The 19,404-nt window shown below is 43.1% G+C and overlaps 1 protein-coding gene across 1 annotated transcript in view; it reads right to left on the bottom strand.

The window, feature by feature from the left end:
• Nucleotides 1–462: 462 nt before the first annotated feature.
• The window catches only part of AMOT (angiomotin), a 34,771-nt gene continuing 15,829 nt past the window's right edge, over nt 463–19,404 (bottom strand). The window contains exons 7-12 of the mRNA XM_009890720.1: nt 8,531–8,680; nt 6,560–6,750; nt 4,180–4,302; nt 3,284–3,516; nt 2,212–2,436; nt 463–1,173 (exon numbers count right to left, since the gene is read on the bottom strand). Of these exons, the coding sequence (XP_009889022.1) occupies nt 1,073–1,173; nt 2,212–2,436; nt 3,284–3,516; nt 4,180–4,302; nt 6,560–6,750; nt 8,531–8,680 (1,023 nt within the window). The 3' untranslated portion in view covers nt 463–1,072. The remainder of the gene's footprint in view (nt 1,174–2,211; nt 2,437–3,283; nt 3,517–4,179; nt 4,303–6,559; nt 6,751–8,530; nt 8,681–19,404) is intronic.

Genomic DNA, 19,404 nt, shown 5'->3' with positions numbered 1-19,404 from the left:
AGAATTTGCCATCTGAAATTTTACACAGAGCTCCTCTGAGGCTTTGCTATACAAAAAAGAATCTAGTATCTCCAAGCAGGAGGGAAACACAAAGCGGACGAGCATTTGAAATATAGAAAAAATCCGCTATGGAGAAAGATCTCCACAGATGTAGATTAAGTTGCTAACACTGAAAAGCAACAGGGCTTGCCACTTGCACTATGGTAAATTTGGAGTAGTTCCACTAAAGCCAATGGAATTACAATGGCAGAAATCTGATCTAACAGATCAGGACTGAGCCTGTAAACTCTCCTTTTTTAATTTACGTAAAACATGAATGCAATATATTATTTACTATCCACTGTATAAATTATTGAAAAAGTACTTAAGTATAAAAGTGTGGCAAATTTTTCAATGAAACTAAAAACGTGAAATGCGACATTGATCACTGGAGTCATTTTTTTTAATAAAGAAATAAAACAATTTGGGAAATAAAAAAAAATTTAAAATGTTACCACACTGAAAATGGAAATCTTTGCAGCCTACGAATGTGAAATACCTATTCTGAGTTCTTACATTGAGTGTAAAGAGAAAGTGTAAAGAGAAATCTCCCTTGATCACAGCACAAAGTTATAAAAGCTTCTCAGAACACCTGTATTCTGAAACCATTAAGCGATGCTCACAACTAAGTCCCCGGTGCTGATGATTATAAGGCCATTATGCCCATCTTACTGCATTCAAGCCAGACATTTAACCACCAGCTGTGAGAGTAGGTACTTCTGTTTAAGAGACTTTAAAAATACTGAAATGAAATACCAGATGTAGTGCACCCAAGTTCTTGGTTTTTTCTCCAGATGTTACCAGATCCAGTATTTAAAAAACAAAGGGGGAAATTTTCAAAGAACAAGTGTTATGGGTTTTTATAATTTAGAACAAATTATAAATTAACCTGTCCATACTTTTGAGACATAATATACAAGAGCAAACAGCTGAGTGTTCTTTTATTACTCAGGTACTACAATTTTTTCCCAATAAAAATGTCTTTTAAAAATTTCTTGCTACTGTATCCCAGCTCAGGTCCTGGTACAGCCTTTCAGATGAGGTATTCTACCATCTCTCCATCTGGGAGGTCCTGCCCCACAGTCTGAACAGGGGCTTTTCTTTCAAGAGTGCTGGAGTGGAAGAGTGGCCCATCTACGTGAGGAGGAAAAACAAAAGACAGACAATCAAAGCTGTAACTTTAATGAGGTTAGAAAAACGACATGAACATTTTAAAAGTCATCTTCTGTCATTGGCCAAAAGACAGCTAACAACTCCTTATTTCATTTTAAAAAATTCAATTTTTCAGGTACGTAGCCAGACAAATAAAGATATTTTATCAAATTCCCTTCGGGTATCTCCCACTGACACACAATGGCATATAAAACTGGAGTGACTGCATTTAAACCAATGTAGTCAGTGTAGACTTTCACCACAAAACCTGTTCCCCTGTCTCCCACGATGCCCATTAAATAGCATAGCATGGGCAAGATGCACAGCAGACCAGCCAAATTCACTCTTCCATAAAGAACAACATAATTGTAACGTGTCTGTAAGTAGAAGAGGCAAGGTTGTGTAATCTGCATTGATTTGGCAGAGCGGTCTGGAAAATGAGCAGCTCTTGCCAGCTCGGAGCTCTGTGGGAAGCAAATTCAGCTTCTGCGACAGTCACCGTCAACTGGATCTACTTGTGCCAAGGCTCAAGTCGGCCCTGCGACTGGGACAGTACAGTAACGAGACAGCTTTATCACGATAGCTACCTTTCCTTCTTCTCCTTCCCCCTTATCTGAGTCCACTTTGCTCTGAATACCTACTAAAATGCAATGGCCAGTTTCTACAGCCCATTTTCACACACTGTTTAAACCCCACGTGCTACCCGCAATTCAGAGCAGACACTGACTCAGAGACTATCCTGGATTTTGCATATACCCGCTACAATTCTTAAACCTTGTTAAACCTCTCTACCCAGTGTGTCCATGTTTATATTACCACTCTTAAGGCTTTTTTCCCTTCAGAGCATTTGAGACCCCTCAGAACTTTATCAAGCTCACCTCTGAAACCCATCTGTCCTCACAAAAACTAACTCCAGTATTCCTGAGTGGAAAAAGGGATGGCAGAGCCTGTCCCACAGAGCAGAACTGATGGCGAGTCAGTGGTAGGGGCCCCTCTGGGAGAGCAGCGGAGTTTTGTTACCTGTTTTGTCTGCACTGTAGGCCAGGCTGGTACTGGGGAGTCGTCCTGGTGTGGGAGCTGCAGTGGAAGGCGCAGCTTTGCTCTGCTCGTTCCCCCGGTCAGTCTGGGTGCTGCAGTCTCTGCTGCCTGTTTTCGAGTGGGCTGACAGCAACGGTGTGGAAGGAAGGACAGGAGAGGGGGTGGAGGGAATGGATTCGGAGCGATATTCTGTTCCCAGCAGAACACCTTTGTGGAAAAAGGGAAGGGAATTTCACAATCCCAGAAAACTAATTGGTATCGGTTCTGCACTCTGCTGTGGTACTTGCTCCAGGATCTGGAAAGCGCTCCGTGCTTCAGCAGACAGCACTAATCTACCTTTCTAGAGCACCTTTCATCACTGGGTGCTGAAGTACCTGAAGAACAACAGTATCCTCATGTTGCTGCACGTAAAGGTACACAAGTGGGCACTAACACCTTACTTCCCTGTCTCTAAGCAGTGGCTCATCATGGCAGGGTAAATCTGCACAGTCTGAAATCAGCTGCAACAGATTCTCATTTACATTTTAGGGTCTTTTAGTCTCACAGACTCAACTACCCCCAGAAAAAAAAAAAAAAAATCATCTAAGATTTGCTCTGTTACAACTCATTTTTTCTGAACAGTGGTGTTGAGCCATTCCAGACAAAAGTCAGGCTAGTGCAGGCATAACACTACAAGATCACGATCCTGATTAGTACCTCTGCTCCTATTCAAGGATACTTTACACCTTCAGACAGCTGAAACAAGCCAGCTGAAAGCAAGCACTCGGGAACTCTGAAAACTAGATCTCAGATATCCCTAAAGTCAGGTACCAAACTGGGAATAAAGGCTCACACATTTTAATGACAAAGCCTGGACATCAGAAGCCACTATTTCCCAAAAGTGTTTAAAACAAGCAGTAGTTCCAAATGTGTCCCATCGTGCTTGCAGTCAGCTTTACTGCATGCTGGGCCAGCTGATCTGTGTCTCCCACACACCACTTTCCTTCTGCTGCTCCTCCGACCCCTCTAAGCAGTGACTCGTGTACCTGAACTGTCATTGTTATTGAAAAGTTACCTAGGCTGCCTTTCCAGCTCTTGTCCTCCCTCTTCTCCTCCAGGATGGGAGTGCTGCTCAGTGTTGATGAGTGGGACAGCAAGCCCGAGCCAGCGTTCGATATCGACATCAGCGACTTGGCGGGTCTCATTGAGGAGAGCTGGTCTGTCTTACCAGGCTCCTTCCGGGACCGCTGCTGGAGGACTTTGATCATAGCATCCTTCTCAATGATCTGAGCGTGCAGAGTCTTGATCCTTTTTGAGAAGCACAAAGAAGAACAATGTAGTTGTACTCCTGCCTCCTTGGATTGAGGCCTCGGTAGCCCCATGGCTGCAACTAGGACTCCCTTAGGCACGTGGGGAGGCAGAGAGAGGACGCCAGTGAGCCCTGAAGACTGGCTGCTCACTAGCCCACCAGAGCAGATAACACATGAGACTTACTGTACACATGCATGAGAGCACAGCACTGAGATACGCACCCACCACTGGCTACTGGAAGCTGCTCTAAACAGCCACGGAAGGGGCTTTGAGAAAAAGCTGAGAGTTATGGGCAGGACATGAGACTATCAGAAAGAAGAGGATTAACACACTTTGGAGAGTCTGCACTGGACCTAGCCCCAGGCAAAACTGTTCTGTAAGACTGTTAAGAGGTGGCTGGAGCCTGGGGTCTGATGAACACGCCCTGAAGACAGAAGAGGAACAAGCTAGATGCAAAAAAATCTAAGACAACTTTTTTGCATTAGCCCTCAGTATCAAGACAGGTTTTGGATTGCTATGTAGATACTTCCTTGACCAAATGAGCGTCTGGCATCCTACATCGTCGCTATTGGTGAAGACACAAGAATTTCTGGTTCTGAGGCACCTACCCAGGCAATTAATTTAAAGTCCGTGTCCTAGAGAAGCCAGATCGCATTTTACCTTCCCTCCATGTCGAGACACCTCCTGTTGGCAAGCAGGATCTCTTCCTCCTCCTTCTGAATGCGAGCTTCCAACGAGGTGTCATAGCTAGGGTTAGGCGAGTGGCTGATCACTGTTGTGTCCCTGAGAACAAGCAGTAGAGCAGATGAAGGACCAGCTAAGTTTGCTGCTTTCCTCCTAGCCGCACAAAATTATTGCTCAAAAGTAACAAACAAGAATATCCACTTTTTTTGAGTTTAGGCTGGCTCAGTGTCTTCCAAAAATACACTCCCAGTCCTAATGAAAGAAGGATTACAGAAATGTGCAAGTCATTACACCAACAGTCAATCTACCGTCCATCCCGGGCCAGTCTATAATCTAACTGATTCACTGCACTATTGTAAACCGATCGATGAGGCAAATCCAAGGACACGGGGAGGGGGAAGGATGATATAGAACACTAGGCACTTTTCTTCAATTGAAGCAGCGCAAACTTCGCTTCAGATATAAAGCTTTTTCCCTTCCCTTTCCAACAGTATCACACAGGGAATCTGAGTGTCAAAAGGAACTAGGCATGGAAGTTTCTTAAGCAACTCTAAGCAGCTTGGCCCAAAAAACTTGGGAGTGGGCTGAAAACAGTTTTAGACTGATTCCACCTAGTGCCTGATGTTAACACTGTGATAGTTGTTCAGTCCACTAACCAAAACATAGTATTTCATTCTACTTGTTGCTGTTCAGTCAGAACGAAGTCACTGTGCTACACTCTGTATCACTGTATGACTCCATGTTACTGCCCTAACTATGCATTAACATAATTAGAAAAAAAACAAACACACAAAAAAAATTGGAGTTACCAAGAGCTCCAATTCCTTGTAACAAGAAATCTGTTCTCTCAGACCCAGCAGGTCTAAGAATTGTCAGGTAAATGTACCTTTAACTCTGAAAAAGTTTAGATCAGGAACAGCAAAGCACCAACATGAAGGGCTTAAGAAGGTTATTCATCAAAGAAACCTAACCTGACCCAGATTCCTGCCTGTGCTATAAAGCATCCTTTCTGCAACCTCAACTTCCTAAGGGATGCTATTTTCCACTAACAAAGAAAAGGGAAAGAAACCTGTGCACAGCGTAGATGAGGTGGTCACTAAAATTAGTGGAATCCCTCACAGCCTCTGTTTTTGAAGAAGACAGTATAGGTGCCAACTGCGTATAAACTCGCAGGAGTATTGACACTAATGGAATACTCTCTTTTAGGGTAGAAGCAGCTAGAAGGAAACGGAAAAACAGAGGTTGGCTCTTTCCTGACTGGAAGGCGTTCTTGTTCATTTAACGAAACCTGAGCAGACCTAACACATTCCCTCTCATTCCATGACAAACAATAGACCAGACCCTACTTATCAGCGCATGCTGAAAATATAACATGGCCTCTAAGGACAAGCAGTAGCACGAGCCTTTAGAGAATCTCCGGGGAGGCAGAAAACAGGGCACAAGAAGCATCAATACCCTAAAATAACAGCCTGCCTCTGGAGCAAGATAAGATAAGTCTTTAAACGCTAACACAGCAGATCTGCAACTTTCCCCCTGTAATTCTAGTATGATCTTACAAGCTAGGAAGCCAGCTGTGATAACAGCCCTATTTGAATCTGGTTCACGAAACAATCTAAAATAAAATCTGCCATCAAGAACTAGAAACTAGTGAGCAATGAAATTATATGTAAGCAATACTTAACGCTAAAGAGTTGCATCCCAATAACAGCTTTTGTTTACCAACTAGCTGAAGCGCTTGGGCCTATTTGCAGCCATAATAAGTATTTCTGTACAGTTGTCTTGGAATGTGAGCTTGTTACCAAATTTCAGACACCCTTCCCTTCCCACCCCCACAAGCACTGCCCTCCATACACAGCAGAATGTTTTGAGCAGAATTTCCTAGTAGATGTGTCTGGTTAGTAACAATGTTGAGGACAATACCACAAAGTAATTTGCAAAAACATTCTGGAGAACAAGCCAGCCATTCAGGGTGAATGATGTGAATCACCAAGCTTAGCCCATCTCACATGACTTCAGCGAGTACTGATCCCTGTTTAAAAAAAAATAAAAAACCAAATCACTCCTCATACATCTAGTTTTGAACCAACAGTTTCTAGGAATGGCTCAGGACAATTCCAGTCTCGAAAATGGCCTCTGTATGCCGGGGAATCTTCCCCTGGAAAAAAGTTTCTAATTGTTGGCAATTGCACAGCTCCCAGGAAAAGCTGCCAAGCTCCACTTGCAGAAGTCTGAGAAGTTGTTCAGACCGCAAGGAGAGGTATCATGGGAGGGTGGTATGACAACATTCCTTGGTGGGAAATATGACATTCAACTGGAAAAAGAAAATAATCCCTGTACTATGAAAAGTCTCATTTACCTCTGAGCAGCCACAGTTGCAGCTGCATCCAAAGCAAACTGTCTCATCACGCTCTCCTCCAGGTATTTCTGTTCCCACTTGGTCATGTCGGCTTCCAGAGCAAGAATCCTTTCTTCCTTCTCGCGCAGGAGTTCCATAAGCGCCGTGGCATTGTACTCTGAGACGTTGGCAGCCTGAGATGTACCCTGACGCTGATTGCCAAAAGAAAAAAAAAGCCCCAGGATGCATCTGTAAGACTCGGGGTTGGTTTCTTTGCTTTTTGTCTGAAGGACAGAGGCTGGTCCAGAGCAGCACTGGCTGGACATAAGAACACCCCAGGGAGAAATGCAGCGGCCTATGCCATGTTGGGCAGACTAGGTGATGGAAATCATCTCCTTAAGAGCTTAATCCGAAACATCTGCAGGGGCACTTCAGCCTCACTCTGTCAAGACCAGGAAACAAGCTCATATAATGCAAGAAAAGCTCCTTCTCTTTTCCAAGTGTTGAAGCTCAAAAGTCATAAACCACCCAACACTGCTCCCAAGAAAGCTTAACTCACAGAACTCACGCTAGAGTGCTTCCTGGTGCCATTCCAGAGGCGGTCAATACTAACAAGCAAATATCTGAGATGGAAAATACTCCTCCTAAAGCCTTTTTCCATGGGCAAAGCCCCACATGTGCATCTGAGAGCTGGATCAGGCTATTCAGGTCTGATGCCTACAGCCCATCCACAATGGGCATAACCACAGACTAACTTCCAACACTGTTCCAGCAAAATACTAAATAGTATACAAGAGTTATCACACCTTTAAAAAAATACATCCAATATATTTTTAAAGGATTTGTTTATTAAATCAATATGATCAGTGTATACCTGTTGATTAAGTAGCTGGGGATCAAAAATAATTCAGTTCTAAAGCAAGATTTGGAGGACAAGCAGTGTTCATTTTCAAAACAAGAAAGAGTGGAGATTTGCTGAGCTAATAGTTCAACAGATAAAATGCATAGTTTTATATGGAAGTCTTATCTGGGATTGGCAGGATATTTGACTGAAAAATTTTAAAAATAGTTTAAAAGGAAAGAAATTGGGCAGACAAGCTCTTTTATGTTCAGCTCAGAATTCTTAATCATGACAAGAAAGCTAGTTTTTTTGTGCTGACTCAGACTCAATGTCAAAAATTGTGGAGTTCAGAGCACCTAATCTTCCAAAGGTAACACAGAAAAGTTTATCAAATTACTGTAACTCCTACTAAAACCAACACAAAAATACAAGTAAGATATAAGTATCCATTCCTATGCAGAGGTGGAAGTTAGGGGATAAACATAACCTGAAACTAAATGCGATTTAGAACACAGACCTGCACCCTATTTCCAGTAAAATCTACAAACCTGACAGTTCACCTATGTTTGACATAGGTTAAAATAAAACTAAAACTGCACATCCAATTCATAACACCACTGCACCATCTATTTCTCATTCATTCTTTTCACTGAAAAAGACACGTGTTGCAATTGTAAGAATATTCTCTATGTGAAGCTCCCATCCATTTCCATCAACTGCATTTATAGAATTGGTTTTGCAGGTTTGGTTTTGTTTTATTCTTAAATGCAAAAGTTTTTTGAAGGCCCTCTTTTCAGGCCAGTTGTTAATGAATTTTATGTAAAATCTCAAACTGTGAATGATATTCTTAAAATAATATAAAAGTAAATATAACCAGGTTACTTAAAAACAGAACACCATGTGGCTACATCTGAATCTTGTCACGTGATGGATCCCCTATTGCTCTTAACCAAATTTTCTGGTTGGAATGGAAGAATTAAATCAAGTAAAAACAATAGAATGGCCAGCAAATCCATGATTCTAGCCACCAAAAGAAAAATTCGGTAATTTTACAACATGGAAAAAACCACTGCCCTTCTTTTACGTGTGGTGTAGGGTGTAGTGTACAATCCTACAAGAAACCTCGTATGGCACAGGGAAACAGCGGGTACCTGCTGCATCCGGAGAGATTCCAGTTCTCTCTCCAGGCGGGTCCGCAGCCTGTGTTCCAGCTGTTCCCGTTTCTCGCACGCTGCCTGCAGCTGTACCAAAGCCTGCTGCATCTTCTCCACCTTCTCAACATAGACCTGCTTCTTTTTGAGCTAAAACAAAGGAAGAAAACGCAACGTAAGTTAAATAATGAGAACAAGTGAGTGAACTTCTGGCTTCGGACGCACTGGAGAGCACAGAACACCAGCGGGGAAGAACACGTCCAGATGACTGCTGTCAGTGTGCCTCCGACTCCTGCTCTGGCCTCGACACTCAGGGCGTTACAGGTCTTTCCCATCTCTGCTTTCCTGCTCCGTGTATTTGTTCTTGTCCTCAGCGACCCCATGGTAATGATGGGGAAACTGAGGTAATTATCTGTTGCAAACGACTGAGAGCAGCAATGGGCAAGAAAGGGCACCTGGGTTCATAATAGAGAGTGTTTAAGTGACTTGACATGTTACCAAGGTAACTGTAGCAAAGACGGGGATTAGAGCTGGTCCACAAATTGGGAACACTTTTCAGTGCAATACTGAAAATTGCTGGCGGTGTTTTTGTGAGATTCAGCAGAAACTGAATGAAAAACTGCAGGATCCTATTCCAGTCCTGTAACAATAAAATAATAGATAGGATCAAAGCATACAATCAATATGGCCTGTGCTCTCTCCACACCGCAGCCAGGTTTATTCTAGCAGTCCGGACATTCATCTTGGTCATCTTTGCCCGGTGTGACCTGAGAGGTCCCACTCCATCCCTTGCCCCTGCCGTTCTGTCCTCCTCCATCGTTCATCCTGCAAACCCCACTGCCACCTTGTCTCACAATAAGCAATGAAAACTACCACGCTGAGACCCCCAGTAACTGTCTTAGCAAGGTTAATCCACAGTTCAGGCAGAATAAAACCAAACTAAAATGGGAATTAAAAAAAGGAATAAAACACACCCAGGGCCCAGCTCGATTCTAATATATAGAATACCGCGCACCTACGGACATAATTTCCCATTAAGGAAAAGAGTAACAATGACAATGAGGTGGCCTTCTGCGGCAAATCCAGGGCATTGGTATTTTAGCTATGATTGTCATAAACCCTGAAATACAAAAATAGCAGGAAGGAGGCAACTTTTCCCAACAGTCAGAGCCAAAGTCTAGAGAAGCATCACAATGCAAAACACAGACTCCCTTGTGCGAGTTCAAAGAGCTACTCTACAGCTTCATGGAAGGAAAGTCCACTGAGGGATATCAAAGACAAAAGACGCCACTTTTGGCTCAGGAAGTCCTTCTTGGAAGCAGAAAGTATTCTGGGAAAGTATCGCTGTTTGTTGGCCCCATTCTGATAGCGTTCCCTAGGACTCTGTAATAAGTTTTGGTGGAGACGGGATACTTGGCTGGGTGGGCTTTGATCTGTACAACATGAACCATTCTTATATCGCACCTTCCTTCCGAAAAGGTCCTATCGTGTGTTTCTTCAAAATTTTCCCTTTTCACTCTCCTGTTCCTTGAGGCAATCCAGAGACTGCAATGTGAATAGCAGAGAGAAAAATCTCCAAACACTATTAATCCCAGACATGGTAGCCTTTTCTTCTCTTCATAAAGTCAGCAGGCATCTAATCTCACAGCGTGAATGTTGCTGCCCTAGAGGATTTTCCCCAAACAAGTATTTTATAATAGAAGTTACAATAAATAGTGAGTAATCCTGCCAAAGGCCTTCCCACCAGTGCATGTACAGTAGAAAGGTATTTTTATTCTTCGATTGCTCAAGATTTCAAGCTTGTTTGGAATGGGAGGGACAAGAACATTTTAATACAACTTAATATTCCACTGCTGCTCTGCAGAAAATCAGTAAAAACGTTATATTTAATAGATCTTTTTATTCCAGATTATAGTGCTTAATAACCATGATTTAAGCTTTCTCAGACTCCAATAAAGCGTAGATTAATGCACTAGTTTTACACTTAGATTAACAGCAGCTCACAGTAGTTATGTAACTAGCCAAAAATGATCAACTATGAGTCAGCAGCAGAACCTAGAAATGGAGAGCATCCCGTGTCTCGGCTTTGCATAAGATCTCACTGACCGGGGCAAGAGTAAGGAATAACCTAACAGGAAAAGAGGAAATGGCGCCAAGTTGTGCCAGGGGAGGTTTAGGTTAGACATGAGGAAAAACTTCTACACTGAAAGGGTTATCAAAGGCTGGAACAGGCTGCCCAGGGCAGTGGTTGAATCGCCATCCTTGGGTGTATTTAAAAGCCCTCTAGTTATGGTGTTCAGGGACATGGTCTAGAAGCGGGCCGGGTAGAGTTATCTAATGGTCAGACTTGATGATCTTAAAGGTCTTTTCCAGCCATAACGATTCTATGATTCTATGAATAAACTTGCTATCAGCGAAATATCATGCATCAAGACAAATAATAATCTCTTGAAAATCAGCTCTCCTCCCCCACTCTTCTGTATAAAAAATTAAGGAAGGAAGGACAGACATTTGGTCTCTTATTACCTACCACAAAGCATTTACATTTCTGAAAAGTTTTTTAACACACAGGTAAAATGCTCCTTGCAAAAGTAGGCACCGACAACATTTTACCGGTTTCATAATTAATAAACCTGAGTATGCGTATGTGTGGATTAACATTTTGGCCCACATTCAAAGAATACCAAGAGCCCAGCCAAAAAAAGAATTAGGACACAGAAATTCCACTGAAACGTTCACTTTGAAAGTGCTCCCATCAGCCGAACCTGCAGGTGAAACGTTGCAACACAAGGTGTTGCCCAACTTACCAGCACTGCCTGCACATGCCTAACTCATGCACCAGACCTAAAAGTACAGGCGCGGCTTGTTCAGTGGCTTTTCATAAAGACTTTTTTTTTTTTTTCCCTTTCACAAAATACACTTCATCTTCCAGCATCAGGAAGAATTAGGAATGTTAGAAAATTCGGGGTTTGCGTGTGTATTTTTTTTAATGGCTTAAAACCAGAATTAACTCAGGAATCCCTCAAATCATTTTCAGTTTTTTGGAACACGGATGTTCAGTAAGCTTTAAAGGCATGTATGTGCTCCAGACAACTCAGCTTTCCTAACGTGCCTTTTGACACAATTATCCTTTATATATGAGATTGTTTCATTTCATGCACTCGCTGCACTCAGTCAACTCACTGCGTATTCCGGCAGTGGCATTCATCTCCAGCTCTGCCATCTCTGCTACTGCGAGTATTTGTGAGGAACAATTTACCCTTCTGCGAACCAGAATTCTAATTTTTATTTTGTTTTTTTTAAAATCTTTCTGACTTGATCCGTCCTTGCAATGTAAAGAGGATCAGGAATAATTCTTCCAAGCACAGAGGGATTTCATTACCATAAATTGAGAGTATGATCGTGTTTTTCTAAGACAGGAATTGGAAACAGGTTCCTGAGTATTGCCAGGGTGCTGCAGACATGAGTGAGATGGGAGGAAGAAAAAAAGGCAGCGTGCTGAGGCGTGCTCTTGGTCATTTGCCATGGATTCCCCACCCTCCCTCTTCCAGCAAAGAACCAAAACTGGCTGCTCAGTGCCAAGGGCCACAGTAACATCTACCACAGGGGAGATGGCATCAAAGGACACTGGAATTCTCTCCTCTGCAACAGGCCGTGCAGTGAACACATGCTCTAGATAAGAGTTCGTTCCTGAAGCTTTACACAGATGCAGTCACACCCTTCGGTACATCATTTGAAATAAATTTGACAAGATAGTAATTTTCCTTTTGATGGTACTGCATTTAACTAAGAAGCAAGCTCATGCTCACATAATGTATTGTAACTGTTTTGCCTTGAAGGCTGCTCTGAAAATGCAGAGCATTTTACTCATAATAATATCTTTATTATGACACCTCTTTAAGACGGTAAGATTGCAAATAACCTCTCAGTGCACGTCTGGAAGCACAGCAGAGCACTTCAGCACGACTGTATCCCTTCCCAGCATTTCCTACAGCACATGGCACAACTTTAATCACGCACCTATCTTCTCCAGGTCAATCCCTGACTACTTTGGAGAATGTCCTCACCAACTATCAGAGGTCAGGCTTTAACTCTATCAACAAGATTTTTCTAATTAAACCATTGTAACCAAGAGCAGTCACTCTCCAGTTTGCATCCACTACGATGTTTATGTAAATTCTGCAACAGGACTGAGGGAAAGAAAAGTAAAGAATGCAAGGACTGGCTCAGGACTCTGCACAAATCTAATACACCAAAGAGCGAACTGATGCCGGGAATACCGCTGAAAGATTCCCTGGCCTCCTAATCAAGTACTTCTCTCTTCATTTGATTTTCTCTATCCCTTGTCAAGATTGCTGTCTGCAGTTGAGAGCCAGCTGGGAGAAGCAGGATACGGTTGGGATTCAGAGGCTTCATTGCTCACAAGAGTCTGGCTGACCTGAAGAGCAATCTGTTTCCAAGTTAGTCAGATTTACTGCCTGAAAATGTCTGCACGCTGATATCCCCGAACTGCAGGGCTTCCAGCCATGGAAAATGAATCAACCACTCTAAACATACAGGGATGAAATGATTAAACAAATTCACTAAACCTAGAAAACTGAAACTAGTACTCAGAATCTTTTCACAGGAGGAAAGATTTCCTAAGACAACGTAATGCCTGGCAGGAGGCAACCTGCAGGCTTCTCTGCTACAGAGAGCATCTGTATGGTCTAAGATCAATGGCCAAGGACAAAGCGTTCCTGTCAGAAATAGGGACATTTGATTATTACTACAACTGCCCAGCAGAAAAGAGATTAAGAGTCTAAAAGCCAAACAAATCCTGTTCCTTCATTTGATTTCGGCTTCGACAAACCATGTAATCTCTGTCAGGGACCCCAGGTCCTCGCAGAAGAAAGGCGCTGAAGAGGGCGTGGAGGTTTCATGCACACAGCGCAGGGAGCCGGCAAGCGGGAATGAGGAATTTTCCCTGCCCAGTCGCTAGAAGCAAGGAAGGCAGAGGCTGTAGCATCCTCTGGGCTGGAGCTGCCTCTGCAGGACAAACGTAGTCCTGGACATAGCAGGTGAGGGGGAAGGAAGGTTCTTCTTTTGTAAAGAGACTCATCACTTCCAGATGCGTTACTCAGCAAAGAGTTTTTCTGGGGAAGAAGAGAAGACTTCCTGCATAGCTAGCAATGAATCAGAAACTCTCCCAGGCATTCTGAGAAACTCAGCCATCACCCTCCTCATCTTGGACAGCTCCTATTCCAGCAAATTAGTAACACTCGTCAGCATCTGCTTGTCTCCCACCCACTATTTCTGATGTCTTCAAAGTCCTCTGTTTAATATATTCAGGGTGTTTTCATTACATTCTGAGTTTATCCTAAAGCTGAATCCATTCCGATGCAGCTGAAAATGTGTTTCCCCACAAGAATTTGCCTGCTATGGCAGAAATGCAGTAAAAAAAAAGACAGCAAGCACGTTTAAACCACCTCTCCCTCTTGCAGTTGGAATATATTCCTCTAGGATGCCTTTGAACCCTCCGTTTGTTTGAATTCCGGCCCAATAAGGCGCCACTGGCCTCAGCAAGAACTCATGCTGAAGCAATTTGGTAACGCTATCCTCTTGCTAGGGAACAGAGTTTGTTGCATGGGAATGTCATAATGTCGTCTCTCCGTTTGTTTGTGTTAAAATAAGTTATAACTCTCAAAGCCACCTCTGGAAAATTACTAACAGGGAGAATAGGAGAGGTAGCAACACAGCAGTAAAAAGCTAGTCCGGCGTTGTTACAAGAATGCAGGTCATTAAAGACACACACATACTCGTTACAGGGAAGAGAGGGAGTTTTCTCAATAAGCCATCCAAAAAGTGTCCCCTTTAAAAGCAACTCTGTCCTGAATGGACTAGTTATGTAGCTCTGAGAGTCTAAGAATTTAAGTAAGACAAAGCTGTGGAGACTAGGAATATCTTTTTATAGACCCAGAGAAGTAAGTGGAAAAAAACAGGCAAGCCTTCAAGCACACAACTCTCCTTTGGGTCTCTTCCCTATAAGCCAGAGCTCTGTTCTGAAAGTATCTCAGATGCAGCATATGAAGTACAATAGATGTCATTTGGAAATGAATGTTTCTACGTCTCCCCACAGACAGAAGCCTCAGTGTTATCAGAAATAGTCTTCTATTTCTCTCCACAATAGCTGAGTGGGAAATGAATATAACGTCTTAGCTCTGATATCTGGTTTATGTTGAATTCTGATAGCTGAAAGATCCTATAGCTTCTAAATACAAGCCACTTTTAGAAAAGATACTTGATTCAAACTTCTTCCCTTCTCCCAGCCCCCAATTTGCACCCAGTAGAGAGGATGTCTGGCTTCTCTTTCCATTGCAAGGTGTGTGCATGAGGACGGCAAAGAGTAGATATTTATGTCTTCTTAGTGGTAGTCACTGTTTTTCAAAGCCGTCTCCTTAAGGCACTCATTAAAACAGTGGCTTGTAAAGGGGTGGAGTAAAGGAGCACAAGTTACACTACTGTAAAAAAAACCACACGCTTTTTTAAAGCTGAAGTGTGGTCTTCCACAGTATGAATTAAGCAGGGTAAGCAGAAATTACCAAGTTCAATAAAACTTCTGGAAATTCCTTTTTTAAAAAAAAGAAAGTGTAGAAACAGTAGCAATCGTACCGTCTACATCCAGCAGCTGCGGTTAGATAAAGTATTTGGCATGAAACTCCCTCCTGCAATATTACAAGTCTCACAGTGAGCCAGCCTTCACCCAGAGTCTCAGGCTGCCCAGGATGGTCCTTTCTGTAAAACCAGCAACTCTGCCTCTGGCCCAGAGCAAAGCCAAGTTTAACCATCTGCTTTGCTGGTTGAAGGCTGCCAAGGTGTACGCTAGCAGATGGTGGGTTAAATCACGGTAATGTGACTATTTTAAAAGCTCACACATACAGGTCATCTGTGACCATCTACCAGCTACAAACCGGCTGCACGCTGCAGCCATTCAAATGTTTACATCAAAATTGAGACCATCATGGCAATCCATGCTCCAAAATGAGAATTTTTCATTGCTTTAGCTGTAAATATTATCATCACTCTTTCTGATCGTCCTATATGACTTTAAACCAACATGCATTTTACCTCAAATATATTCAATTTCTCTCAAATTTATTCCATGTAATGAAAATAATCTGAAGTTTTGATTTTAAAAAATGAAGACTAATACTTCACTAGAAACAATTGTAATAAGCTGCCGACATGCATAACTGGAGCATCTACTAAAGGGAAGAATGAAAACGGAGAAGTGAAAATTGGGGCTAAAAGCTGGGTATCTTTATGTAGAGTAGAGAAGTAGTGAAGTTTAAATATTACATATAAAACATATACATGCTTAGCAAGCCTGTTCGTAGACATATTTCAGTTTGCTTTAAATATTCATGATCACTCACCCTTTTTAGCACTTTGTAGAAATAAACTCCACACTATCGAAAACTTTAATGGCGGCTTGTTCTAAATTCAAAGAGTCATTTCACCCCTGCTAACAGACCAGGGAAAGTATTCTGCGAATGTCTACTTTTGCTTCCAACTACTTCACACTATGCTTCAGTATCTCCAAGATCATTCCTTTCTCCATCACATTTAGTGTCCCTTTATCTCTTCCTTCCCTCTAACTTGGATGCTAAAATCCAATAAAAGCTCTCAAAGCTCCATGGGAGTAGGCAAGTGTCTACATTTTACAGATGGGTGGTTTTGTCCAAACTGGCAATTCAGGCAAAGGATTTTAAAAAGAATCTGGAAGTTTCCATTCCAATGCAACATTTAAATTCAGCTATACCGATATATGGCTTATAGCTCTCATTAGAACGGAAATATTCTTTTTATAAAGGATCTGGTGCATATAACGCAGGGTAACTCTGCTTAATAGGAAGTCAAAACGGAAGGGGAAAAAAAAAAAAGCTGGAAATTTACATTACAGGATGCAACAACTGAAATATGCACACCCCCCTCAGGCCCTGAGCCAGAGTGGCTGCCAAACCTTAGCGTAAGAAACTCCACCCTCTTCTGCAGGACTAGTTTCGAAATTCCTGACAATTACAGGGACTAGTAACTCAGATTAAGATGGCAGGAATAAAAGAAATAATTGACAAATTGTTCGTATCTCTCGGTCACTGAATGTCACTAACTCAGGCTGACATTTACAGTCCCTTCTAAACGGTGCCCTGAGCGCTGAACAGCTTGCTTGGCTGTCTTTCGGAAAGTTACCAAACAGCTGGGGGATTTGAGAAGTTCCCACAATTTAATACTAATGAGGCAACAAATGCTTTATAATCCTAAGTATTTCATTAAAAAGTGATTTGGGAAACCTGCAAAAGTGACTCTTTACCCCTTCTGTTTCCCCTTATATCCCCTCACCTCTAGGAAAAAGCAGAGTTAATTCCTGCTCCCTGACTGAGACACTTCCATATTTATCTACAACAGGAAGGGTGGCACTTCCTGCGCACCCTGGGATTCGAGCAAAGGTTGGATGCAAACGACCACAAGTCCTCATGCAGGGCATTTCACTCTATATCAGCATATGTGTGTTTTTTAAGCTATCATACAATCTAGCCCACAGTTACTCACCTATTTCACTATTCTACCTAGGCAGAAACACTGTGCAGCAACACTGAACCCAGTTCTTCTAGTAAAATGAGAGACGTCTTTGAAAAGAAAACATACAATTATTATTACCCCTAAAGAGTTCAACTTTAATGTGAGGGAGCCAATATTAGTGCCTACACAGAGGTTCGACCTAGCCGAGTGCTGTGTGCGCTGGCCCTGGCTGATCTACACGTTGACTCCAAGCACGTGAATAGTTCCAGGGAAGCCACAAGGATGTCCTGTGAACTTAAAGTAAGTCACTCATCGGACTTTCAGTGTAATAAGGTGCTGAAATCTGAATGGAAGCCAAAGAGCTCCAATATGTTACAGGATTAAATGACAGAATAGCTTTAGAACCAAATAGAATCACGTCATGTTTAAATTTGCGTATAACCTACAGCTCCCTGTCCCCCTGAGCAACAGAGGTGCAAGTCGGCCTTGCCAGGAGATGCTGCAGTTTTAGTGAAATCAATGGACTCGTCAACTGTGCACAAGGCTGGATGTGGCCAGTGATATTTACGCATTCATCTGACTCTGTTCTTCTTTTTTTGTTATGATGATTTGTATTGCACAGGACCTGGATCCCCAGTGACGGACCCCAGCCTGGCGATGCAAAGTGCTGTACAAATGGAAGCTCCTTGCCCTCAAAGCTCACAGCCTGAGCCTGGGACCGGAGACAACAGGAGGAAACCCATGCAGAGGGCAGGCCAAGTGGACAGTCTCTGGGTCAGCATGAACTGCGGCCTACCCTCTGCCAACCATGTTGTGAGCACCACAGCAAGGGATGCTTCAAAGTGGCCTTGTCAGTGTTTGCAGTGAAGGTGAGGACAGTCTGGGAGAAAGCACAGAAGCACTTGTTTGGGGTGGGGAAGAAGGGGTGGTTGCAAATTGAGAAGATAGAAGACATCCTCTAAACAACAAGGGGAGAAGAGAAACATGGTTGGGTAAACCATGAGGGGCCTGGAAAGCAAAAAGGAACTGCCTGAATTTGATGTGGGGAAAGGAAAGCGAGCTGAAGCACTGGGGAGAAAGGTTAATAAGGTATGATGGAGGTGACACTGCAACAACATCCTGAATGAGCAGAGCAGATCCAGGAGGGGAGAGACTGAGGGAGGGCTTCCATGAAGCTGAAGAAATTAAAAGAAGGGTAGTGCAAGGGGCAAAAATTAAGGACATCAGGGAAAGAAACACAGGAAGATTTAGGAGACGGGCTACTGAGGCAAATACAGAGCTTAGAGACGAGCAGGCTAAAATTTCAAAGGCAGCAACATCTGTACCTGGGAGAGGAGGAAAGTAGGCAAGACAAGATAGCAGGGTGTTCACTTTGTATTTGGTCATTCCTCCTCTCTTGGCACAATGCGATCCTGAACAGAGAGAGCAGTAGAAGCAGAAAAGGGGAGGGTTTGAGGAATGTCTCTGAAGACAGCAAGCTGCAGGTGGATATAGGCACAGCGCTCAGCTGAGGGTGATGGTGGCGCAGCGCTCAACTGAGGGTGATGGTGAGTGCTAGTAGGCAGGAATGTGGCAGAATTGAAGAAGAGAACAAATCTGCAGTGGAGGAAATGTGCTTGGTCATGAGATTTCCTCCAGAGGCTCTCTTTGGAGGAAGAGTAGGAGTAAAGGAAGCAGAGGCTGGGAGTGGGAAATGGAGCCTTTGAGAGGAAAGGAGTAGGCGGGAGGAAAGAGGACGGCACTATGACGCAGAAGGGAAGCGAGGTGAGAGCCATGTGCGAGTGGCAGGGACAAGGCTACAAAAAAAATGCTGTGAAAGCTGCCCAGTAAAGCAGCTCAAATGCTTTATCCCCTCTTGGGAGGAAAGGGAGAGAAAACAACCAAGGTCATGCCCAGGTTATTACAAACGCTGGGCACATACGGCGATCTGCACTGTGTGCCACGATAACCTGGTCTAAGTGGAACACCTGGCAAGGGGACAAGCTGCATTCATTTGATATTAGTTAAAAGTTCATCCAGATCTGAATTTCTGCCAAGTTCAGGAGGTTGCCAGGGCTTGGATTTCAGTTCCAGCCCACTTTTATCAGTTGAAACAAAAAGAAAATGAGACATGGCTACTTAGAAGAAAGCACTTCCAAGGAAATACAGATTTGTGGCTTATCTGTGCGCAGTTCAGTGGTTTAGCGAACCAACACAAAGCTAAGCCGACATAAACAGCTTTGAAGCAAGCAGATTTCCTTATAATTTGCACAAGGCAGACTCATTCCCATAGTCACTTTTACTGGAACCCAAGCTACCCTAATTTCTCTCTTCCA

Source organism: Charadrius vociferus, unplaced genomic scaffold (assembly GCF_000708025.1).
Source record: "Charadrius vociferus isolate BGI_N301 unplaced genomic scaffold, ASM70802v2 scaffold368, whole genome shotgun sequence".
In the NCBI taxonomy this organism is placed as follows: Eukaryota; Metazoa; Chordata; class Aves; order Charadriiformes; family Charadriidae; genus Charadrius; species Charadrius vociferus.
This window is presented reverse-complemented; position numbering and strand designations above follow the sequence as displayed.